The 26,060-nt window shown below is 35.3% G+C and overlaps 7 protein-coding genes across 7 annotated transcripts; 4 read left to right on the top strand and 3 right to left on the bottom strand.

Annotated features, from left to right (window-relative positions):
* Positions 1-1,349: 1,349 nt before the first annotated feature.
* Positions 1,350-1,739, top strand: RO3G_13703 (uncharacterized protein; the record flags this gene model as incomplete). Its single annotated transcript, XM_067668287.1, has 1 exon — positions 1,350-1,739. One exon carries the CDS (start codon positions 1,350-1,352, stop codon positions 1,737-1,739), a length of 390 nt encoding a protein of 129 aa, XP_067524388.1.
* A 3,802-nt stretch (positions 1,740-5,541) lies between these two features.
* Positions 5,542-6,495, top strand: RO3G_13702 (uncharacterized protein; the record flags this gene model as incomplete). The annotated part of the gene is made up of 1 exon (XM_067668286.1): positions 5,542-6,495. One exon carries the CDS (start codon positions 5,542-5,544, stop codon positions 6,493-6,495), a length of 954 nt encoding a protein of 317 aa, XP_067524387.1.
* Positions 6,496-8,112: 1,617 nt separating this feature from the next.
* RO3G_13701 (uncharacterized protein) lies at positions 8,113-13,065 on the top strand (the record flags this gene model as incomplete). Its single annotated transcript, XM_067668285.1, has 3 exons — positions 8,113-11,713; positions 11,858-12,451; positions 12,557-13,065. The coding sequence occupies 3 exons, from the start codon at positions 8,113-8,115 to the stop codon at positions 13,063-13,065; spliced, it is 4,704 nt and encodes a 1,567-aa protein (XP_067524386.1).
* An 898-nt stretch (positions 13,066-13,963) lies between these two features.
* RO3G_13700 (uncharacterized protein) lies at positions 13,964-14,338 on the top strand (the record flags this gene model as incomplete). Its single annotated transcript, XM_067668284.1, has 1 exon — positions 13,964-14,338. The coding sequence occupies one exon, from the start codon at positions 13,964-13,966 to the stop codon at positions 14,336-14,338; it is 375 nt and encodes a 124-aa protein (XP_067524385.1).
* A 4,364-nt stretch (positions 14,339-18,702) lies between these two features.
* Positions 18,703-21,724, bottom strand: RO3G_13699 (uncharacterized protein; the record flags this gene model as incomplete). Its single annotated transcript, XM_067668283.1, has 10 exons — positions 18,703-19,316; positions 19,378-19,774; positions 19,826-20,020; positions 20,072-20,150; positions 20,210-21,075; positions 21,135-21,226; positions 21,284-21,340; positions 21,392-21,483; positions 21,552-21,619; positions 21,671-21,724. 10 exons carry the CDS (start codon positions 21,722-21,724, stop codon positions 18,703-18,705), a joined length of 2,514 nt encoding a protein of 837 aa, XP_067524384.1.
* Positions 21,725-22,384: 660 nt separating this feature from the next.
* RO3G_13698 (uncharacterized protein) lies at positions 22,385-24,612 on the bottom strand (the record flags this gene model as incomplete). Its single annotated transcript, XM_067668282.1, has 9 exons — positions 22,385-22,420; positions 22,597-22,704; positions 22,874-23,344; positions 23,393-23,508; positions 23,561-24,038; positions 24,090-24,162; positions 24,232-24,335; positions 24,385-24,503; positions 24,558-24,612. The coding sequence occupies 9 exons, from the start codon at positions 24,610-24,612 to the stop codon at positions 22,385-22,387; spliced, it is 1,560 nt and encodes a 519-aa protein (XP_067524383.1).
* Positions 24,613-24,972: 360 nt separating this feature from the next.
* Positions 24,973-25,191, bottom strand: RO3G_13697 (uncharacterized protein; the record flags this gene model as incomplete). The annotated part of the gene is made up of 1 exon (XM_067668281.1): positions 24,973-25,191. The coding sequence occupies one exon, from the start codon at positions 25,189-25,191 to the stop codon at positions 24,973-24,975; it is 219 nt and encodes a 72-aa protein (XP_067524382.1).
* Between the last annotated feature and the right edge of the window lie 869 nt (positions 25,192-26,060).

Below are 26,060 nucleotides of genomic sequence, written 5' to 3'. Positions count from 1 at the left end.
TCTCTTTTTTACCCTATCGTCAATCGCATGCCTAAACGGCTGTCAAAGGAGAAAATAAACGATCACAAACAGGCATTAACCGCATCCACATCAATGTATGATATTTCCAAGGAGCCTGTATTACATTAATCAACTGTTAGTAGATACTCTAGACGGCTGTTTTCAAGTAGGACAGTAAACACAGGTGGTAGACCTACAGTAGTCTCCAAAGTGACGAAGCGGTTAATCAAAAGAAAAGTCATGGAATGGGTTCTAAAGGCTTCTAAAGAGGTGTACCGGGAGCTGGTTGGATTTGGCTATGATATCTCATACCAGTCAGAAATTAACGTACTGAAATCAATGGAGTTCCATTTTCTGATAGAAAAAAAGAAGCCATTTCAGACAAAAACGCATACGTAGCATCAGTTAGAACGGGTCAAGGAGCATCAGGATTAGGCAATGAGTGACTGACAGCAAACAGTGTACTTTAATGAGACCAAGCTCAGCGTATAGGGCTTTGATGATGCTGATCACTATTGGAAACGGCCAAGTGACCTTCTTCAACATCATGACCTGGATTTTGTAATCCAGCATGAAGCTAGCAAATTGATGCCCTGGTGTTGTATAACCTCTGAAGGACCAGGATATGCTTGCTAAATTTACGATGGAAACTTGAACTCGGGTGTTTACCAGCATATTTTGAACACTACGCTTCGTGATACTATGAAGTACTACAATTTCGACTGGTCCAACATTTACTTTTAGCATGACAATGACCCAAAGCACAAGGCATAATCTACAATAGCCTAGTTATGTAGTCACCAAGAGAGCTATGTTAACTATTGGCCAGCTTCGATCCCCGACTTAAATTCAATCGAGCACGTAGGACATCAATTGAAGTTGAAATTCAACTATTACGAATATAGAGCAAAGAACATGGATGTGTTTTGGGAACGAGTTGATGAAATATGAAATGACTTCCATAAAGATCTTTGCCAAGGACATGTAGATAACATTCCGGAAAGAACTCAAGAGATTATTAATAGAAAAGTAGGACCAACTAAATATTAATAAATAAGTTCATTCCGTTCAAATTTTCATTTTTTCGAGTTTTCAAATTGCGCGCCTCATACTTCCTTCAATACTTATCCAATAGGGCATAAACTCTTTCGGATTTTTCAAGACATGTAGAAGGTTTACTATGTGGGAACAGAGGCAGTTTGTGCCATTGTAACAGGATGTGCGCTACAAAAACCAAGAAAAATGGATTCCTTGCAGCAGTTTTGTGACCTACTGTATATACTTTATCTCGTAGCAAGCAAGAAAGCATCCGGTCGCTGTTGAAAAAGGGTTTAGCATACTCAGAAATTATGAAACGTGTTCCAGGAGTATCAAGGTCCACTTTGAGCAAGTACAAGGACTTGTATACACCTGAACGTACTCGAGGTCATGCTGGTAGAAAGACTACTATAAGCTCAACAACAAAGAATTACCTGAAGAGAGAGCTTGTAAATGGTTCACTTAAGACTGCAAAGAGCGTATGGTCATATTTAAACAGCATTCGTCATAAGATAGGCTATTTTGGTACAGTAAAAATGCTTCATAACATGGGTTTCAATGCCCAAATTAAGAAGAAAAAGCCTCTCCTCAAAAAATGTCACATGGAAGCTAGACTAAAATGGGCTAAAGCTCACAAAAATTGGACAGAAGATGACTGGAGACGTATGGTGTTTTCTGATGAGACCAAGATTAATGTTTGAGGTTCAGATGGCTGTAAGTACTTTTGGAAAAGACCTGGTGACAAATTGCAACCTCATCATCTTGACCTTACAGTCAAAGGAGGAGCTGGCAGTGTGATGCTTTGGGGTTGTATGACATGGGATGGTCCTGGATATGCCTGCGCAATTGAGGATGGTACTATGAAAGCATCAGATTATGTTCATATCCTGTCAACTATACTGATGGACAGTCTAAAGTACTATGGTTACGAACAGGAAGCTATTTATTTTCAACAAGACAACGATCCTAGGCACACATCAAAGCTTGCTCGTGCTTGGTTTAACGAAAATGGGTTTAAAGAAGAGCATACTTTCAATTGGCCAGCTCAAAGTCCCGATTTGAATCCTATAGAGCATCTCTGGCACCATTTAAAGCTGAGGCTGAGCTTATATGAAGGTAGGGCTAAAGGAGTGCATGATCTCTGGTCTAGAATCGAGAAAGAATAGAATTCTTTTACCAAAGAGTAATGCCAAGCATATACCAAGAGTATGTAAGCTCGTTGTAGAACAGTTATTAAAGCTAAAGACGGTTATAAGCAATATTGAATAAAATATGATTCAATTGCAAAAATTGTTCGAATGCATATGCTTGACGCAATTTGATCTTACTATAAATGGAAGTAATTCCATACCCCTAGCTTATTATATGTTATATGTAACAGCTGTCGCTTTCTAATGAGGTATTGTACGTAGCTCTATCGTATCTGACTGCAGAGATACAAAACAAAATGTATAAAATTGCAAAACATTCGAATAATTATTCCAACAACTGTATGTTTGAAATAATGAATTTTAATATGAACCAACCGGTTGCCATCATAATTTTTCTCTCTTTTGACGTGATTAGAATGCTATCTGTATTTAAGAGTGCTTACAATTTCTTTATTTTAAATTTTATATTCCCTTGTTTAAATTATTTCTCTTTTTTACCCTCTCGTCAATTGCATGCATAAATCACTATCAGAGGAGAAAGTAAACGATCTCAAACAGACATTAACCGGATCCACATCAAAATATGATATTGCTAAGGAGGCTGGATTACATGAATCAACTGTTAGTAGATACTTTATAAGGTTGTTTTCAAGTAGGACAGTGAGCACAGATGGTGGACCTGTTTAGGATAGGGGGGTTTTAGGTAAAAGTAGTATAACAACAAAGATAAAGAAATACTGTTAGAACTTGGTATCTCTTTATTAAGTTAAGATAACTAAGATTGAATATGATAAATTCTACATGTAAAAAGTGAGAGTATTTATAGACATGATACGGATAAAGAATTAGGACAGATTTATGATCAATTCGACAGAATAGATGATTACTATTTATAATTATTAGTTTAGCCTGTTCCTAGCTTGTATTGTCAATTATGCTATTGGGGTGATTTCAGAAGACTCTGGATGTAGGACTATTTAGGAGACAGTACAGATGAATATAAAATCCTCTAGTTCCGTGATTGGATATTACGGCTAATAATAATATCTCAGTTAGGATAAATGTTTACATGACTTAATGATGATCCGGTAAGTAACTGTCATTCCTTATTCAACATGCTACATCATCAATAAACTATATTACAACCATGTCATCTTATTTGACTATGTGAAGTTAATATGAATAAAGCCTAATATAAAAATGTAATCAAAGTCTTTTATTGATCTGTGCTGGGAATAATGTTATAAATGATTCCAAGTTACAGTAGGTCACAAAACTGCTGCAAGGAATCCATTTTTCTTGGTTTTTGTAGCGCACATCCTGTTACAATGGCACAAACTGCCTCTGTTCCCACATAGTAAACCTTCTACATGTCTTGAAAAATCCGAAAGAGTTTATGCCCTATTGGATAAGTATTGAAGGAAGTATGAGGCGCGCAATTTGAAAACTCGAAAAAATGAAAATTTGAACGGAATGAACTTATTTATTAATATTTAGTTGGTCCTACTTTTCTATTAATAATCTCTTGAGTTCTTTCCGGAATGTTATCTACATGTCCTTGGCAAAGATCTTTATGGAAGTCATTTCATATTTCATCAACTCGTTCCCAAAACACATCCATGTTCTTTGCTCTATATTCGTAATAGTTGAATTTCAACTTCAATTGATGTCCTACGTGCTCGATTGAATTTAAGTCGGGGATCGAAGCTGGCCAATAGTTAACATAGCTCTCTTGGTGACTACATAACTAGGCTATTGTAGATTATGCCTTGTGCTTTGGGTCATTGTCATGCTAAAAGTAAATGTTGGACCAGTCGAAATTGTAGTACTTCATAGTATCACGAAGCGTAGTGTTCAAAATATGCTGGTAAACACCCGAGTTCAAGTTTCCATCGTAAATTTAGCAAGCATATCCTGGTCCTTCAGAGGTTATACAACACCAGGGCATCAATTTGCTAGCTTCATGCTGGATTACAAAATCCAGGTCATGATGTTGAAGAAGGTCACTTGGCCGTTTCCAATAGTGATCAGCATCATCAAAGCCCTATACGCTGAGCTTGGTCTCATTAAAGTACACTGTTTGCTGTCAGTCACTCATTGCCTAATCCTGATGCTCCTTGACCCGTTCTAACTGATGCTACGTATGCGTTTTTGTCTGAAATGGCTTCTTTTTTTCTATCAGAAAATGGAACTCCATTGATTTCAGTACGTTAATTTCTGACTGGTATGAGATATCATAGCCAAATCCAACCAGCTCCCGGTACACCTCTTTAGAAGCCTTTAGAACCCATTCCATGACTTTTCTTTTGATTAACCGCTTCGTCACTTTGGAGACTACTGTAGGTCTACCACCTGTGTTTACTGTCCTACTTGAAAACAGCCGTCTAGAGTATCTACTAACAGTTGATTAATGTAATACAGGCTCCTTGGAAATATCATACATTGATGTGGATGCGGTTAATGCCTGTTTGTGATCGTTTATTTTCTCCTTTGACAGCCGTTTAGGCATGCGATTGACGATAGGGTAAAAAAGAGAAATAATTTAAATAAGGGAATATAAAATTTAAAATAAAGGAATTGTAAGCGCTTTTATATACTGGCATCATTCTAATCATGTCAAGAATGTGAAAAATTATGATAGCAACCGGTTGGGTCGTATTAAAATTCGTCATTTAAAACATATGTGAACAAGTAAAAAATGTCGGATGTTCATAATACTACCTTTAGCGATCTCAAATTCCACCAATAACCATTGCCCATATCCGATAATCGACGAATAAATGCACTTTCTATTGAGGTACAAACAGTCAAGGTTTGAGATAGTTTGGTGCAGTACCCATGGACAACCAGCTGTAAAACCTGAATTTTGCAATTCCTTGCAGCAGTTTTGTGACCTACAGTAGCGGACAAAACTGGTGCACAAAAATTAAAATCAGCATTGCATCTCCGCTATATGTCTGCGACATTTGTGGCATATACCATCTGAAAGGCAGTCTAAAATATGCATTATGCTAGGTAAACCGGAACTGTGCCGGACATCCTTCAGGAATAAGGTCATTTTTAGTGATTTTTTGAATATTTCAATTTTCGCCAAAAATGTAGTACTTGTCTAGCCTTCTTTCAAATCTACCCATTTCTTTCTAGTTTGCTGTAAAATTTTATAATACACTAGTGCATTCCAATAGCTTTTAAAAAATATATAAACCCTTGCCTAATTTGTATCTCTCTATGAATTTCACTTCTTATTTTTACCCTATCCATTTTAACAAAGTACCAGCACTCTATGCCCAAAAAAATCAGCAACGATAAAAGAGAAGCTGTGAAATCTAGAATACGCTCAGGTCGTACGACAATGGATATTTCTAGAACAACAGGAGTCTCTAAATGGACGATCAACAGGATAAGAAAGGAAGAAAAGAACATCAAGGCTCGTAACCGTGGTGGTCGACCGGTCGTAGTTAAAAAAATAACTAATGCAATCATCCGTCTAAAGTTTCGACAACGACTCTTACGCACAGCTTCTGATGCTCAGCTCTTTTTGAGGTCCTTAGGATACAGTATTAGCAAACGGTCGGTCAGAAGGCTTCTTAGAAAGATAAGCTTCAAGTCTGGAATTAAGAAGTACAAGCCTTTCATCAGCTATACAAACCAGAAAAAGCGATTGAAGTGGTGTCGCGACAAAGCATCATGGACTGTAGAGGACTGGAAGTCTGTGATCTTCAGCGATGAGACCAAAATCAATGTTTGGGGTGCCGATGGTATACGCTACTATTGGAAGCAAGTCGATCAACCTTGGCGATCCTTTCATGTTAATCAAACAATGAAGCATGGCGGCGGATCTGTTATGCTTTGGGGCTGTATTACATCTCGAGGACCAGGATATACTTGTCGAGTATATGATGGCACAATGAATTCAAAATTATACACCCATATTTTGTCTACTACGTATCAAGAAAGCCTAGCATATTATGGTTTGAAACATTGTGATGTTTTGTTTCAACATGACAATGACCCAAAGCACAAGTCAAGGCATACCACTAACTGGTTATCTGATAATGGGATATCGGTATTAAAAGATTGGCCGCCACAAAGTCCCGATCTAAATCCTATTGAACATGTTTGGCGACAGTTAAAGTCAAAGCTGTCTCAATACGATACCACACCAAGAAGCATAGACGATCTCTGGAAAAGAATCGATAAAGAGTGGAACTCTTTTACTGAAAGTGATATGCAGCCATACTATGAAAGCATGCCAAAACGAATTGCTGCTGTTATCAAAAGACGAGGCAATTATACGAACTTTTAGGTTTTAATCACTTTTATGGTTTTTTTTAAAAATATCTATTCTTATAAATAAAAGCTTGGTTCTCCCTCATTTTTGGCAATGCAATGATTAAACTTTGCACAATTTGCAACATTTAGTACACCTTCCATCTGATATAGTTTCATAGATATTGCAACTGTAATGAGCAAGTAATGGTAGCTTATAGCTGAAAAAAAGTTTTGTGCACCAGTTTTGTCCGCTACTGTACTGTACCATGATATAAAGAAGTATAGGCTGTACGAGATAGAAGGGAAACACTGCAAAATCCAGCCTTATTTATATATTTTAAGCTCTGACTAAAAGCAAAAGCATTGTTTCATTATTACATCATTTAGTAATGCTGTATTAGTGATGTCAGAAGCGGCAACGATATCATCATTATAGAATGCATTGAGTTGGAAAAATTGTTCGAATGCATATGCTTGACGCAATCTGATCTTACTATATATGGAAGTAATTCCAAACCCCTGGATTTTTATATGTTATATCCGACAGCTGTCGCTTTCTAATGAGGTATTGTACGTAGCTCTATTGTATCTGACTGCAGAGATACAAAGCAGAATGTATAAAATTGCAAAACATTCGAACAATTATTCCAACAACTGTATGCCATAAAGTTTTTGCATGATCTAAGACACTGTGCATGCTCACAGAGGCTAAAAACTGAAAAAATATCTGACGTTTTTAGAGTTTTTTCACCCACTGTAAATAGCCTTGGAATCTTTCTTTAATAAAAGTATTCGACTTTAGAACTATTGTTCGGTCTCGTTAATTCTTCTTTTTCATATTTTAAATACTTAAAACACTTCAGATACGTTCTCAACTAGAATATGGTCTCGCCATTAGTGCCGTGTCCTCCTCCAATATAACCAAGCTCGAAGTTTGTCAAACTCAGTGCATTCGACGTACCTTCGGCGGTGTTAAGGATACATAAGATTATAGTCACTTTATTTTAGTAAAAGGAATCTCATATGATCCTAAATAATATGTTGACATAACTTTGGAATCATTTATAACATTATTCCCAGCACAGATCAATAAAAGACTTTGATTAGATTTTTATATTAGGCTTTATTCATATTAACTTCACACAGTCAAATGTATGGCGTGGTTGTAATATAGTTTATTGATAATATGAGCATGTTGAATAAGGAATGACAATTATTTACCGGATCATCATTAAGTCACGCAAACATTTATCCTAACTGAGATATTATTATTAGCCATAATATCCAATCACGGAACTAGAGGATTTTATATTCATCCGTACCGTCTCCTAAATAGTCCTACATCCAGAGTTATCTGAAACCATCCCAATAGCATAATTGACAATACAAGCTAGGAACAGGCTAAACTAATAATTAGAAATAGTAATCATCTATTCTGTCGAGTTGATCATAGATCTGTCCTAATTCTTTATCCGTATCATGTCTATAAATACTCTCACTTTTTACATGTAGAATTAATGATATTCAATCTTAGTTATCTTAACTTAATAAAGAGATACCAAGTTCTAACAGTATTTCTTTATCTTTGTTGTTATACTACTTTTACCTAAAACCCCCTATCCTAAACATTTTTTACTGTTAATTACTTGCAATGAATTCTACTACTGGTGAAAACTCTTTCAATAGTGGTGCTGCTCCTAATGGTGACAACATGTCTATGGCTACTGGGTCCATTGATTTGTCGTCCTTTGCTGGTTCCTCTCCTCTAACCGATGATGGAACTGCTATGGTCTTGGATTCCTTTTTAGTGCCTTCATCCTCCACTGGTGAGAGGGAAGAGCTACTGCTGCGCCAGAATCTCACGCAATTGCGCAGTGAATTTAATGGCTTTTTGGAAGCGTTCACGACGGCTAGACTTGCTGGTGATGAGGCAGCTGCCGATCATGCGCTCCAACAGATGGATCGTACCAAGCGCAGGTTGACTGCTATGCAAGAGTACAGTTCTATTCTTGGGAAGACCGCTTCGCCTAATGCAAGCATTAGTAGCAGAAATGCAGGTTTGACATTGTCTCATAGAGACTTACCGAAATTCCAATTGGCATCGAGTGTTGTGCGTCCGTTTCCCAATGAAGAGGTATTCGAGTCTGTTGAGCACTTCTTGGCCAGGTTTGAGAATATTATCAAAGGTTCCGCTTACCGTGATGTTGAGCAAGTTTGGAAACAATTTTTACCTTTGTGCTTGCCATATAGTGATAATGCTTGGGTTGAAACTGATTTGCGTAAATGCAATACATGGGCTGAAGCAAGAGCTGCTTTTAAGGAGCACCACGGCTCAAGTTTGGCCACTCGACATTATACTGATTTGGTTTTTACGATGCAAATGAGCAACAAAGAGTCTATTGGTGATTATTCCAAAAAGTTTCTTCAAGCTGTGTATAATGCTGGGCTTCCTAGTGATGATCCACGCATTGCTGACCGTTTCTTGGCTTCTTTGACCTTATCTGTGCAAACGTTGATAAGAGTGACTGTCGCTAGAGTTGGCAAGAGCAAAGCTGATACGAATGAAAAATGGACTGTGGAATATATCACACAAGTTGGTCGTGACATTTTGGGTGATGATAACAAGCTTTATGCAGAAGCTACTGCTTTGATTCCTGGTGCTAACAAGAGTGACACAGTGAAGTCTAGATATAATGAAAATGGTTCTCGAGGTGATGGGTCTTTGTCTGGGCACAGAAGACATCAATTTAAAAGAAGAAGCCATAATATGACCAAGGTCAATAAGAATTATTTTTGCACTCACCATGGTAAAAATGGTACACATGACACAGTTGATTGCTTTACCACAAAGAGAGTTGAAAAAGTCAATACGAACAAAAAATGCTTTAAATGTGGGCAACCCTGGTCTAAAGAACATAAATGCAAAAACAATGACAAGAAAGTATTCGCAGTGACGAGTCATAAAAATGACAATAATCCTGACGATGATGTTGTAAAAGATAAAACGGCCTTATTGGATCAAGCTACCTCTGAAGTAAATACTATGATGGAAGGATTAAGCTATGATTGTAAGTACCAAAATAAAGAGAGAACACTTGATAAAAAAGAAATTAAAGCCAATGCATTTAATTTACTTACTCCGATTATTATAGAGAACGAAAAGCTCATGGGTCTTGTTGACACTGGAAGCGATACAAGCTTTATTGATATAAATGCTTTCACTAAAAAATTGAAATTAAATAAAATAAACAAAATTAGTGGTTCCTATAATTTCTTATCTCATAATAATGATGTTTCTCGTATTGGTATTACTGATCCATTGAAGTTTAAGTATTCAAATGGAATCATGTTTGAACATTCCTTAGAAATTATGAAATTCAATACAGGATTCGATTTTGATGTTCTGCTTGGCACCGATATCTTACCAAAAATGAATATTGGTTTAACAGGTGTAGCGTTCAGACTTAGTAGTGAACATTCACACTCTGATACAGCTACTGATGAAATTCAAATTTTAGAAAATATAAATATTGACCAAGTGAATGAATTTGAACCTGATAATTCGCCTGCCGGAACAGCCGAGCAAAGAGCAAATTTCTTTGATACAATCAAAGATGTTTTGAAAAGGAACCAGAGTATTCCAGTGACATCGTCATGTCCTATGCCTGAGTCAATTATTCATTTACCAACGAAAGAAGGTGCCACGGCTTATAGACGGCAGTATCCAATTCCGCACGCTTTAAGACCTTTTTTAGATAAGCAAATTGAAGAATGGTTAAAGACGGGAACTATCATAAAGTCCAAAGTTAACACATCTTTTAACAGTCCACTTCTCTTAGTTCCAAAGAGAAACAAAGCAGGCGAGATAGTGAATCATCGCGTATGTTTGGATGTGAGATTACTTAATAATATATTGCCTCCTACTTTCAATTATCCTGTTCCCCTGATCAGAGATATCTTTGATAATTTGAATGGTAAAAAAGTATTTTCTACTATTGACTTATCTAATGCATATCACCGATTTAAAGTTGCACCTGAAGATGTTCATAAATTAACATTCACACATGATAATGCTCAATATTCCTTCATAAAAGGATGCTTTGGAGTAAAAATGTTGACATCACAATTTCAAAAATGCCTTGCTATTCTCTTTGATGGGATATCTTGTGTTCAGAATTTTGTAGATGATTGCATTGTAGCCAGCGATAGCTTTGAGCAACATGCAGAAGATGTGAAGTTAGTATTAGAGAAATTGACATCTGTGAATTTGATTGTAAATCCAGATAAATGTGTATGGTTTCAACATTCAGTCAGACTCTTGGGTTTTGTAGTAAATACTACTGGCACTAAAGTAGATCGCAATAAGTTGACCAATGTTCAGAACTGGCCAATCCCAAATCAAAGTCATAAGCATGTACAACAGTTTATGGGCTTAATTAATTATTTTAGAGATTATGTTCCAATGATTTCACGAGTTGCTGAACCAATCACAAGATTGAGTAATGCTGTGAACATTAGAGAACTATGGACCGATGAACAAACGAACAGTTTCAATGCATTGAAAGCCATACTACAATCAAACCTTGTACTTCATTATCCAGACTTAAGTAAAAAGTTTTTTGTGGCAACTGATGCATCCCTATATGGCGTCGCAGCTGTCCTATATCAAAAGGATGAATTACAGCGTGATAAATATATAAGCTTCGTATCCTCTTCTTTGACACCATCTCAAAGGCGATGGAGTACCACTAAAAGGGAATTATATGCAATCATTTTAGCACTCAAAAAATATAGAAAATTCTTATGGGGAAAACACTTTACTATTTATAGTGACCATAAAGCTTTAGTCTACTTACACACACAGAAAATAGCTAATCCTATGATGATTGGTTGGATGGAAACACTTCTCGATTTTGATTTTGATGTTGTCCATATTCCTGGTGTTTTAAACAAGCTCCCCGATCAATTAAGTCGTTTGTATCCTCCTTTAGAAGATGATAACAAACTGGTGGAGGATAGTGTTTATAAGAAAAACAAGAATAATCTTAAAATTAAAAAAGTTGTTGTAAAAAGAAAGAAGTATTGCAGAGACAAATCAATTAATGTACTCGCTACTCGATTAATAGAAAATAAAAATGAGCTAATTGATTACCTAACTCCTCCTGAAGAAGAGAGAGATGCCATATTAAGAGAAACTCACTCATATGGTCATTATGGTTACCAAGCTATCGTACGTGATATTCACAGTAGAGGTATGCATTGGACCAATATATATGATGAAGCAAAAAACATTGTTAGTTCATGCAGTGAATGTCAGAAGCACAACATAAATAAGAGAGGTTATCATCCATTGACCAATGTTGTAGCTCATAGGCCGTTTGATCATATTGCTATAGATCTTGCTGGACCACTTCCTGCTACTGGAGATGATTATATATATCTATTGGTTCTAACTGATATATGTACCAAGTACATTGTGATTAGACCATTAAAGAATAAACAATCCGATACAGTTGCAAAAGAACTTATAAGTATCTTTGGAGACTATGGATTCCCACGTATCATCCAGAGCGATAATGGAACAGAATTTAGAAATTCACTGATGAGTCATATTTCAAAGAACCTTGGTATAGATCGTAGATATTCTACTGCGTATCATCCACAAGGTAATGGTAGTGCTGAAGCTAGTGTTAAAATTGCGATGAACACATTGAGAAAGATGATTCAATCCAATGGCAGAGATTGGAATCATTATCTTCCAATTGTACAGCTTTGTATAAATAGATATATAAAAAATAAAACACTTAGCTCTCCTTTTTCATTAATGTATGCTCGCAGAGTTAATATGCCTGACGACTACGCAAATAAAAAGTATCCAATCCCCAATGATTTGATGACAGTTGAAGAATTAGAAGAACGTATCAAACATATGGAGGAAATCGTATTCCCTGCTATATTAGAAAGAACTCAAAAGATTAATGAGGAATACAGTAAGAGATACAATAATAAAAATATTATGATTGACATCCCTGTTGGATCGCATGTTATGGTGAGACTAGAAAATAGGACAAGTAAACTTGCTCCATTATATAAAGGTCCCTATACAGTGGTTCGAAAGAATAGAGGAGGTTCATATGAACTGAAAGATGAGCAGAATGAATTATTACATCGTAACTACACGCCATCTGAATTAAAAGTTGTCAACATGGATGAGTCAAATATCGAAAATGAATATTATGAAGTTGAAGACATTCGTGACCATCGCGGACCAATCGGTCATCGAGAGTTTTTAGTTAAATGGGCTGGTTATGGCGAACGTGCTAACACTTGGCAAAAGGCTAGTGATTTTACAGACCCAACTATCATAGAGAAATATTGGGATAAACAAGACGAACTGAAAAAGTTGGAACATGAGAGAGCTGAACACATTGTGAATAAAGCATCATCCAATTCCAAATATAATGAGTCCAATAGAAATTCCGCACCTAAATTGAGTGATGAGAAAAAAGTACACTCTGTTGAGACAAAGAAAAGAGCTCTTCCTACAAAGCTTAGTAGAGAAGAAAGATTGTTAAAGAGAAGGCTTAACAAGGAGAAAAAATAATAATATATAAAAAAAATAAAATAATCACGGACAAAGATAGTCACGGTAAATTACCCCACAATTTAGCATGAAAATGATCTACCAAATTGATTAGACATTTCATAACGCATACCTATTCACTCTTATGCCGAATCAACAAGGTGCTGTTGAATCTGGTGGAGGATAATGTTAAGGATACATAAGATTATAGTCACTTTATTTTAGTAAAAGGAATCTCATATGATCCTAAATAATATGTTGACATAACTTTGGAATCATTTATAACATTATTCCCAGCACAGATCAATAAAAGACTTTGATTAGATTTTTATATTAGGCTTTATTCATATTAACTTCACACAGTCAAATGTATGGCGTGGTTGTAATATAGTTTATTGATGATATGAGCATGTTGAATAAGGAATGACAATTACTTACCGGATCATCATTAAGTCACGCAAACATTTATCCTAACTGAGATATTATTATTAGCCATAATATCCAATCACGGAACTAGAGGATTTTATATTCATCCGTACCGTCTCCTAAATAGTCCTACATCCAGAGTTATCTGAAACCATCCCAATAGCATAATTGACAATACAAGCTAGGAACAGGCTAAACTAATAATTAGAAATAGTAATCATCTATTCTGTCGAATTGATCATAAATCTGTCCTAATTCTTTATCCGTATCATGTCTATAAATACTCTCACTTTTTACATGTAGAATTAATCATATTCAATCTTAGTTATCTTAACTTAATAAAGAGATACCAAGTTCTAACAGTATTTCTTTATCTTTGTTGTTATACTACTTTTACCTAAAACCCCCTATCCTAAACAGTAATGCTACCAACTCTCTACTGCTATTGGACTGCCGATCTAAACTTGGTATTGATCCCATCCTTTGGTTACCCATGACCCCCGCTGAACGTAGTCGACTGATACGCTGGCGCCTTGGCTGGCTCCCCGGTGGTGTTCCCATACCTTGTATTTATCATCCAACGGTGAAGCTCACACGATCACATGCTATCTGGTGTCTACATATGCATCGTCGTTTACAAATGCCCGCAAATGAACCTGACCCGCTGTCTTTCCTCTTGAACAAGCTACCAACCCAACGCAAAAAGCGTTGTCCTTCTGCCAACATCAACCCGTCACCCTTCGCCGTCTGGACAGTTCGATGGCCTTCCATTCGTCAGATTCTGTTTGAACTCGATTACTTGTATCATGGAAAGATCCCTCCTGAAACCTCCCCACTTGGGGTCAAGCTTGCCAATGTAGTGATTTGACTATTAGGCATAAAGTATAAGAATACAAAGTAGTCGCATCACTTCCATAATAAGAATAAATACAAAATACCACTTTCATAGGAATCCAGTATAAGCCCAATAAGGAATAAGCGCTGCATAAAGACCTTAAAGAACGGTAGCTGGGATAACAATGAGTAAACCATAAAAAGGAACCATAAATGGAAGTCCAATGTAACAATAGGAATATAAAGGACAATTTCCCTAAGCCTTTCCCAGGTACCAACTATCAAGTATCAAGTAATCAAACATCCGTCATCTCAAATATAATGGGAAAACCCAACTAGTATATAGAGCCTTAGAATTAGTGTAGATAAAAAAGGATATTCTAATTCTTTTAGAATAAAGAGACTCTAAACATATTTCTTTGTTCTATTCTTTTATTTTATTTTATTTTTTTTAAGTAAAGGTCAATCTTTACAGTCAAATGGCTGTGCAACAATTAATCTAGTATATGACGATACATATTCTCTTTCCTCTTCCCTTCCTCGTCTTTTTTCCCTTTTTGCCTATCAAAAAGGTTTTTTGTTCTATCTCCCTTTTATGATCTGACCCGGGCAATTCAATCCCAGTAGTGATTGTTATGTTCTGGTAAAGTAAAAGAAATAACAAAAATAAACCAAAAGAATACTTTTTGAGACTGAATTTTATTTAAGACAATCTTAATTGTTAAAAAGAAAACATTACAAAGTCTACTATTTATATTCTTCTATCAATTGGCGGGTAAATGAGTAGTTATGAGCGTAGATCCAATCATTGACACGTTTGATTGAATAGTGATCACTGAATCGATTATGAAAATTTTTAATTCGTTGTTTTTATAGGTCTTATTGTTCTTTAACTGATCTGGGAGAGTTGTCCCGTCTTCATTGAGAGGAAAGATATATTTATATGAAATGCCTCCAGTCAAATCAAAGTTGACTAGGTACCTGATCCATTATTATTCATTTACAGAAATGATGAATAGTAAAGATCATGACTTATTTAGTGTTCATGTTTACTTTATAGAATGAATCTAATAGTGATAGTTTTATATAAAAAGAAGAAGAATATATTTTATTTAATAAAGATTTAAATTATTATCTTTTATCAATTTTAATATACTTCTTTTAGTTGTGATTATTCAATGTCCGTTAGATCAGACTCTGTTCTACAACAGTGATTATGTGCTCAATTGGGTTATTTTAAATTTAAAATAAAAATTATTCTTTAATCGTATATATACATATTAGTAAGTCTACATTTCCATATACTCATGATATATGCTTTTCCCCTGATTATGCTTTACCTTGAATAGCTTGAAATTTAAAACAGTAACCAGGAAAAAGAGAACTATTATAGACTTTAAAGGCGTAAAGTAAGTGTAAAAAGAAATATAATAAAAAGAAAAAGACTGCATATTGTTTATTCAATAAAAATCAAACATCCTTTTATACTTTTCATTGGATGCTAATCACTCCGTTATACATCTACAATTTAAATGGGACCACCATTACCATCTTCATTATCGACTGATCAAGCATTAGGATAAGGACCCTCTTTAGGACCCTTAACTTCCACCTTCATTTCAGTCTCAGCATGACCACCACTCAGGGTCAAACAACCTTCCGGCCCATACCTTAGTCTACTCCGGTTATCTTCTCCCGGACCCATCGGCGCTTCATTTGGGAAAAAGAGGTGGTCCTGACAAACATAGCACGTATCACTCGCATTATTAATCGTTAATAATGCTTGATTGCTATACAATGATTATCTTTGGGCACAATAGACCTTGTCTAAGCCATATGAGGTAGTTGTATCGCCCTTGATTCAATCTCTTCCCTAATCAACTCCATATAGTGGGAGGGTTCATCTTCTTCCTCCTCGGACATCATGCCACCAAGAAGTTTCTCCAAATGGTATAATGATATAATAAACAATCTTGTTTCATTTGACTGAGCTTCTTTTTCCGCTAAATTTGGTCGATCGCATAGAAAATCGTCAGAACTGGGAACAAATGGTAAATAATAGCGTCGCTCATAATAAGAAGCAGTAAATCAACTTTTTTTTTTTTTTTTTTTTTTTTTTTTGCACCTTTACGAGATTTTTCCCTATCGACAATATCCAGCTTCGACTGGTGATGCATAGCAGCAAGACTACTTCCTAAAATAAATTATTACTTTAAATCTTGGTTAATTATCTCTGCAAGATGAATACAACAAGCTTTTACGATGCTCCCATTTGGATGTTGACCAAATTCCGTTGCAGACAATCCCTGTCATTCAGCTTTTCTTATTTATTTGGCTTATTATTATAATATTCGTGTCGTGCTTATAAATATTGTCATGTTTTGACATGTCAATAAGATACAGTCTTATCATCCCAAGTGAAATCTTTACAAACGAGTTTGAATAAGAATAGATCCTGATAATTATCACTGCCCTGAATAATATTTTCAGTTTGTATCTAAACAATTGGTAATTAACATTAGATTATAATATGTTTCAGTTAATATCTAGAGAGTTTATTACTAGCATCAGTTTATAGAATTTTTCTTATACATGTCAAATCATATCGGTCGTAACTATCTCTTGTCATTTAATCTCAGGTCTTGCTCAACTAATATAAATAGCCTTGGAATCTTTCTTTAATAAAAGTATTCGACTTTAGAACTATTGTTTGGTCTCGTTAATTCTTCTTTTTCTTATTTTTTATACTTAAAACACTTCATTAACTCATTGTACTACAGCACAAGTATTAGAGATTTTAATGAAAGCGGTGGCCGACAGGCAAAAAAAAATATTTGTCTACGCGTTTTTGATATAAGAACTGGGCTGCCTGTAATTTGAATGGGGACTTGTCAATTGACATGTATTCTAGCTTGCTTCACATATTCATTTGCAAAAATAGAATGATTTATAAAGATAGAATTTTAAGCACTATTCAATATTTTTTTATTACGATCATAGCTATCCATGTCGTTTAATTGATCCATCACGTTATTGTCAAAGAAAGCCAGGGTAGTACGCAAATCAAAAAATGTGTCAATGTCTAGTGGTGAAGTAACGGATGACTCATTTATGGAAGTGTGCAATGGTAAGACGGGTATTTCGGTCTTTCTATCCTGGACTGTGCTTTCTATTTTAGGAGGTAATGGCGGATGTGCTTTTTTCGAGTCAACCGGTGCACTCTCCCGTTTGCTATCTTCATTGAGTGATCGTTTTGATTTTTTCTTTTTTAGAAAAAAGGAAGACCACGATTTCCTTTGCGTTACTTTTTTTTGCTCAGTCTTTGGAGTACTTGCTGGACTGGATTGCACGTTGGCTACCTTACTGTTTTCTGAAGATGGTAAAGATGAGGAACGAGGAAGAACAGATTGTGTAATACTAGAGCTGGGGCCTTGAAGGTTAGAGGGAGGATGATTACTCCGTTCTGTTTTAGTCTGTATCGTAGGTGACACAGGCGGTTTTTTATTAGATGCAATGAATGGTGTCTTGTTTTCGACTAAGTTGACATTGTGATCAATCTCGTCTGTGTGATTACAAGTATACTCTGGTATCGCTTGGTATGATGATTCAATGGCGGAAGAATCATATGTTGGTGTTGTCTCTCCGCAATAGCTTGATTCTGGCTGAGAATATGACATGTGCCACTGCTTCTGCATCATCTTGGCTTCTTCAAATATGCTAAACCAATTAGAAGGCATGGTAGCTTTTAATTGCTTTGTCCATAAATGAATGGGCGGGTTTCCTGCTTCATCAAATGCATAATAAGCGTCAAAATTATTTGGCAGATACCTAAGAAATCAATTAAGTCGTATGGTTCATATAATTGCGTTCTCAGATGCGCATACCTTGCTTCTGACCATCTTAATGGATCTGCCAAGTCAGTTCCTACACTAAAATGATTAACTCTATCAAATCAATAAAAAAAAAGCATCTTTTTTAGCGCATGTACGTAAAACATAGAAACAGCAAACTTCATCCTGCCAGCCTGTGTGATATTAGATAATGTAGTAGTAGAAAATATATTGAACTTTACCCTGAAATAATGCAATAGTGACCAGTTTAATTTTAACAATATACAACTCTCCTTGTTTTAGTTCATTTAAAGTAACAAGTCCAAGACAATCTTCACTGTTCGAATGAGCACTTTTAATGGATCCGCTAGTTGGTGCGTGTGATGTCGGCCAAGGACAAGTGTATTGCTGTGTTGAGGACATAAACTAAAAAAGAAAAGAAAAGAGAGGAGTTGTTATTGTTTATACTCCAGAAAGTAACTTTGTTGTGCGACACATGCAACATTGACATAAAGGGTAGAGTGGAAAAACGCCTTCTTTTTATCTAAATTATTTATTTATACAATTTTCAAGATTCTTCATTTGCTTTGAGGATCATATTCTTTAGGAACCTTTGTAAGACATGTCTCATACGTTGTGGTGTAATCCTTGGTGCATATTTACTAATTCTATATTCCAAGCACCGAGTTACTATTTCCCGAGGCACGCACATCCCCTTGAATGCATCAGCTGCGCAACCTTCATTTTGACTCAGTTCTTCAACCATCGGTGTTTCATCAGGTAAAATAACAGAAGTAGCAGGACGACTGTAATAAAATGAGGGAGACATCCATTTTGCAAAAGAATTTTTTTGAGTGGAAGCAGAATACCATGAGGGTGACATAGATGTACTCGGCATAATTGTATTGGCAAACGTAGGTTGGTATATTGGTAAAGATCGCTTGCTGCTTATTTCATCGTCTTCTTCGTCAAAGGTAGTAATCGTTTCATTATCTTGATTTGTCGGTAGAGTATCGTTTGTGCTACCACCCATATTCATACTGACAGTGCTACTGTTATTGCTATTGTCTGACATGATTAAATGTCTGTAGCTACCACGCAATGCAAACTCTGGTGGAATGATATCCATTGCTACTTTTGCTGTTAGATGTACTTGAAGTATGGCATGTAAAACATCAAAAACTACAATAAAATTAAGCAAAATGTCCAAGTGAAAGAAGAGGGAAGGGAAATAACAGCTTACCATACAGATATTCCAGAAATTCTCTATTTTTAAAAACCCTCTTTTCGCTAATTTTGTTTATCACTTTCTGCCAAAGATTTGTTCTCTTGTTCCAGTAAGGCCATCCATACTGCATCATGACAATCATATTTCCCGCCTTTTCATCCCATCGTAGAGCAGAATCAATTGATGCCATACCTCCCTTTTGTTCCGATTCATTATCAAGGCCCACTACTAAATGCTTTATACAGCGTGCGACCAATCCTTCTTGTGTTACTCTCATCAAACCAAATTCTCTTCCTTGAAATATGTTGGCTACCGTACGACAATCAATTTCATCGTTCAGGAAATCTTTTTCATCCAATTCATTTGGAATAGGAAAGACTGAAAGTATAATGGCAATCTCAAGAGTGGATTGCTATAGATAATTTAAATTAAAACTGAGTTATGAGTAATAAATGTAAATTACCTGTAAACTGCCTACAAGTAAATAAATAATACCAATGTTGTATAAGACTCGGAAGGCAAACATAAAAGGTATATCTGTATCTGATAGTGTCATATTTCCTTCTCCTGTTTTTTCTTGTCGCCTCTGTTTATCAATTCGATCACAAATGTCTTGTGATAATTCAAGTGCCTTTGCAAGATTGCCTGGAACTGACGGCTACAAAACACAATGAGACCAATGTATATAAAAGAAACATGGACATTTTACTGAAGAAAGGGCCAAATCGCTTCTTGCAAGTAAGATTGCATTATGCATATCAAATGGTAACTTGTATGCATCAATGACTCTACAAATTTCTATTTTACATAGATTAATCAATTGAATAAAATGGGCAATGCTGTTTACTTGCCTTGTTCCCAACTTCCAAACTGCTCGACAATTTCATCTGTTGTTAATTTTTCTGCAGCCCACTGCCACAATTCTACAACATGCCTTAGGCAATCACCCGCTTTACTCAATATCTGCAATGTATCATCCACGCCTTTGACGCAATATGAATCCAGACCTCGACTCCTTTCTCGTTCAACCTTACTATCCGTATCCTCCTCACTGTGATCCAACCTAGGTCTCTTTCGCCTTGACGAGAAAGAAGAGTCATCTGCAAAATCAACTGTGCTTTTATCATTCGATTTGTTAGGTTGGAAGGTGCAGATGGGAATTAAACATGATTTGGCTTCGTCTGCATGCTCGTTGTCTGTACCGCAAACGGCCTTGTAATAATCATATCCAAACTGAACAAACTGACTTGTCGCTGCCATATATTCACACATGACAGTTGCCAAAACAACAAATTCTTCCGTATTAAGTAAATCGCGTCCTCCTTCACCATCGACTCTAACTGTGCCTCTGTGCTGTTTTAGATAAAGAAGTCGAGTGGTGTGTTCTGCAAATGTGCTTTCATCCAATAATCCTTCATATCCACAGGCTGTTAGCATAGTACACGTAAACTGTATTGATTCTTCCCACTTGTGCTTTTTGATATAAAATCGTTGACCTAATAATAAAAATTGTTCAAAGAGATGATAGGGTAAACTGATCATTGGGCCGTTTTCGGTGGATTGAACAGAGGGCAGGATGTCTCGTTTGACAAGGATGAGTTTTTGTTTGCAGAGCCTTGCAAATAGATCTGTCACTAATATCTCGATTGATCGCTGCTTTTCTTTTTCTTCCATTTTCTGTGCATTTAATATCAGCATATTAATCGCCTCAATCTGTATAATAAAAAAAAATTAAATATCTTAAGAAATCAGGTTTAGGTGCTGTATTTTACCAAGTATTTATACGCGTATCTTGGGTAGTAAGTAATGTATCCATGCAACATGTTGAATATCTTGTTACGTTCTTCATTTCTTTCCATATGAGCTGTATAGCATTAATTGATTACATAGACATTAACCTCGTTCCTTTCTTATTTTTTACCTCTTGCAAATTCAAGGACATTGGCTTGTAACAAAAAGGGCAAAGAGGCAAAGAATTCTATTTAAAAGTGATTTATATGACAGATAAGGACTACAATTACAAACTTACTGCTCATTTTAGTTCCTTTCTCAGGGTCGAGATTTTCTACAATTTCAGCTGCAAAAGCTTGGAACATGGGATGCCTAAATTCACTTGACTGCCTACACGAGCAACAGTATGAAAACAGTACAATTTTATAACACATATATTTCTTATTTCTTTTCCTTACAGCAATACAAAACTTGAAAGTGCTCTTTCGTGATTGCCTAATGCAATTTCTCTCTTAAGAATATTGTACTATAAAATAGTATATAAATATAAGGTCCTTCTTTTATGATTTATCTGTACTTCTTCTATATCAAATGAAGTGGATTCAGGTAAAGGTTGTGATTCGTTTGACATTTTTATTTTATTTAAAAGAGAAATAGAGAAGGGACAGAAAAAATGTTTTTTGTGATTCATTCAAATGTGCAAAACAATTTTAATCCCAGATATCTGAGCTTAATTTTTAACTCAAATAAGTATAACTATCATCTGCTGCATTACGTTCCAAGTATTCTCTATAGACAAATGATGAGATGAAAGAACAGATATAATTTCATTATTGTGTCGCTTTTACTTGTCTATCAATATTTCAATACGCTTTTTAATATCTTGTGCCTTTTAATGGTTTTTAGTTGACAAGAAAAGTGTAAATGGAATCAACTTACCGTGACAGGGAATTTCAGTCGATGGATGATTTGATCTAACAACGCACCATGCGTCATTTGCTTATTTGATTTCATAATCCTAACAATGAAAGCATCCATCTGTTGTTCTCTACTGAGTAATATAGTCTTGTTTAAAGTGGCATCTTTTTCAATCACTTCATTCAATGTGGCTGTAGTCAATTTGAACTGGTCTTTATCAGACACAAAATGTTCATTAAAATAGAATAAGTCATTAGGTTTAATATCTTGGCTCTCAGGACTTTTGACTAATAGTTTGTATTCATTCGAGATTAATGAATTCAGTGTACGTCGAAGCTCCAATTCATCTATTTCTTTTTTATAGTTTTCATTGTTAGTGATTTTTATTATCAAAGTAAGCGTGTTTTACCTAATAAAGTAGATGATAAGATATCCGTAAATGATAAACAAGGCCGTGTGCTATCATTAAATAACAGAAGGACAATAGTTTGCAGTAGTGTTAAAGTGATACGTCTTAATCCCTTTTTTTTTTTTTTTTTTTTTTTTTGTTTAGTCACATCTAATTGTTACACCAGTTTTGTTTACCTTTGGATAATGAGCATCGACTTCACATACACTTAATGAATTTTGCCATGTTAATCTTCTCCTTGGGTATTTAGTCATATAAGCATTTGTGTATAAATCTTGTACTTTCTGTAATGAAGGGGGTAGTTGAACATGAATAGGTGTGTATGATGGCCAAAAGCCGTGTGTGAGTATATTGACATTGAATTCCAGTGGTACTTGTAAGCTTAGTTGCTCCTGGAAGCATGACACATTTTGAGTCAGTTTTTTTTTTTTCTTTTTTTTTATGTACGCTTACGTTAAATTCTTGCATTAATTCATTTGATTGCTTCATGTCCCTAAGCATACCTTCCAGTTTACTTGTATAAGCTGCTCCACACTCCTTTTTCATTTTGGCCAACATAACCTTTTCTGCATTTCGATTGGTTGTGTCCAACAACAATCGTTTTGCAAGGTCCCTTTTATAAAGTATTTCGAATTCATCCTTGCCTTGAAGGTGATGAAATAGAAACATGCATTGATCAAGCTGCTTTTCATCCATCTTTTCATTCTTAACCACATTGTCTGCATGCTTTGCGAGTAATTTGATGGCACCATTTTCTTTTAGATTAATAAAATACTCTGTACCATCCTTCAATCCGTCCAAAAATTGCTCATCCCCTTCAAAACTGTGATCTACAATGTATTCATTCTTCTTTTTAAATGTGGACAACACATTCATTTTCTCTTGCACAAACATTTTATCGCAAAGTATCGATGATCCCTTAGTCTATTGAAGATGAGCTTTCTTTTTTATTTGTCACTCAACCATACATACCTTGATGTAATTGGTAAAATACTTTGCGCAGATATTCAATTGTCCTACTTTTTTCAACAATCGATACAATAAGGATAGTTCGTCTACAAGATAATTTTCATGAAAGTAACTAAAACCTACAATATAGATTAAGTATATACCAAGCATAAAAGGTAGGAAGCATCTTACACTTGTCTAGAATAGTTGTCACTCGCTTTGTCAAGAGTTCTTCTTCCACTATCGCTTGAAGGGGCGCCTTGGTTGATTTATCGAAATATCTCTTGACTCTCAATGACGACTCTTGATGCACACGCGTCGAGACATGATCCAGATAATCGCCCATTGGAATCGTCTCAATCAAGTGATCTCCTTCAGCTCCATAAAAGGCGCGTGTTTCCTTCAAGAAACTAGGTTCAAATTCATTATGGTACAGGTTGAGATCAAGAAGCATGCGAATGACAGATTGTAAAAGACCAAGGTCGATCTCTTGGGATGTTCTTTCGAGACGGATAAGTTCGAGGATGCTGGAGAGCATTTTGTGTCGTACTGCTTCGTGTTGTAAGAAGCTGGATCGAAGCAAGTCCATGGCCATGGTCCAAATGGATCCACCCTTTGCATTGAGAGCAAAAGTACGATCAAGATAGAGAAATAAACCTCGTATTTGAGACTATGGATTGTTAATCAATGACCGATAACATGCTGTTTGTTCCGTATGTACCATTTGCTCACAGTATTCTTTCCACAATCGATTGACTTTGTTTAAATAGAAAGTCTCATCTTTATCCAAGTCACTATGCTTTCATAAGTATTCGTCGACAAAAAATAAGAAAAGAGAGTGTTGGGTTGAATTTTTACTTTACAGATTTAGACTATCAAACTGATCTTGTACGATTTGAAAACATTCTGCATACAATAAATCATACAACTCTTGTGCCTTGTCATATTGACATAAATTCTCACAAAGCTAATAGGCAAATTAGTAGTTTGAATGGAATGATTGCAGATCAATTTACTTGATATAACACTTCAAGACTGTCATGTTGTGCTTCGTCTTGCTTAATTGAACTAATGGCGCGTTTTAATCGATTCCAAGCATCTTGCTCATACTCTTCAGGTAGATTGGGTCTTTCAACTGTATTGCAATAGAAATAAGCATGGTTTTTTTTTTAATTCCATCTTTTGTTACCTTTCAGGTCATGAACAATTAACTTTCGATCAGATAAAATTGGATGGTTTTTCATATGTCCGGTGGATTGAGCTAAAAGATTACTGAAAGGTAATGAAGAATATACAGGGTTAAGTCGAGGTCGTTTAGCTATGTTTTCTTCGAGATTGCCCATATTTAAAGACTGGAATCAGAAAAAAAAAAAAAAAAAAAAAGAAAAAGAAAAGAAAAAAAGGAAAAAATAGTGTGCAAGGAATCAATAAATACTATTCAATTTCTTTTTATGATTCAATGAAGAAAGTAGACTTGTATTATATGTGATCAAAAGAAAAGCTTGTTTCGATGTATTTTATTGACTAGTATTCTCTCATAACAACATGTGAAGACTATTAAAAAGCACAACGAAGAGAATATTATTTCGTGAATCAGAACAAGGCTAACGAGCGAGTGTATCTTCATAAGTGATACCCTGAGAATCAGCACTTGAAGGATTATTAGTACCAAAAACAATACGCGAAATATTATTGACAGAGCTCTCAATACATTGACAGAAGAGAAGTTCATTCAGAATACTACCAGGAGAATTGCCGTTAGTTGAAGAGTCCCATCGTTTTTCTAAAGCAATAGGACCAGAAGGAAGTGAAGAGACAAGCATCAGGCAGATAAAAAATCAAAAAAGACAGAGAAACGAATGTGATTCTGTACGTAGAATAGACTATCTCTTTATAATAAAATCATTCAAGAAAAAAAAAAAAGAGCCCCCTTTATACATGTCGAAATAAGAGATTTAAATTACTGATTTTCACTCCAGCTTAGCAAGCGGTTGCTTATGATTGCATTTTTCTTTAATGTAGCTTTTTCTTCTTCTTCTGTAAACACTATAATAAAAGAAACTTGCCCAAGAAAGGCATCTTGATTTGAAGAGTGTCTTCTTTTAATACTTGGAAAGTAAATGCGATTAATCAAAAAATTGACCAATTCAAGTAGAAGCTATTCAAAGTGACAGATTAAAAATACTTTTTCTTTTATGATTACTATATATAATAAAGGAATGAAAAGTGTTACTTAGAAATAAGCACAGTTCATTGTGCGTTGCTCTTAAAGTATATACATATATGTACAGGTAGAGTATCATCAAACCAAAAGAGAAACAGCTTTTACCTTATTATTACCACTAAGCTACTCTACTGCATACATTACAAGGATAGTGTTAAGCTGAGTAAATGTTGTAGTACTCAAAAAGTATGCCTTACTAATCTAATGAGGCATGATTTTAAGAATGCATTGTATTGTATTTCATCGATGATGTGTCGATTCCTTAAATATTTACTAATAGTTGGATAGCTTTCGAAATAAAACTTTTACAGATTGGATCTTTCGAACCTATGGCTATGTAAATCGTTTTCTTGTTTTGAATGGTTACATGGTTTTTTTATTTTTTATAAAAAAAAAGACTCCATGGTTTATTCTATCATAACGTCTTATGGCGCTATATACTTTATTGTTGCAGCTCATTATGTTGTT

The sequence above is a fragment of the Rhizopus delemar genome, genomic scaffold (assembly GCF_000149305.1).
Source record: "Rhizopus delemar RA 99-880 supercont3.12 genomic scaffold, whole genome shotgun sequence".
Taxonomy (NCBI): domain Eukaryota; kingdom Fungi; phylum Mucoromycota; class Mucoromycetes; order Mucorales; family Rhizopodaceae; genus Rhizopus; species Rhizopus delemar.
This window is presented reverse-complemented; position numbering and strand designations above follow the sequence as displayed.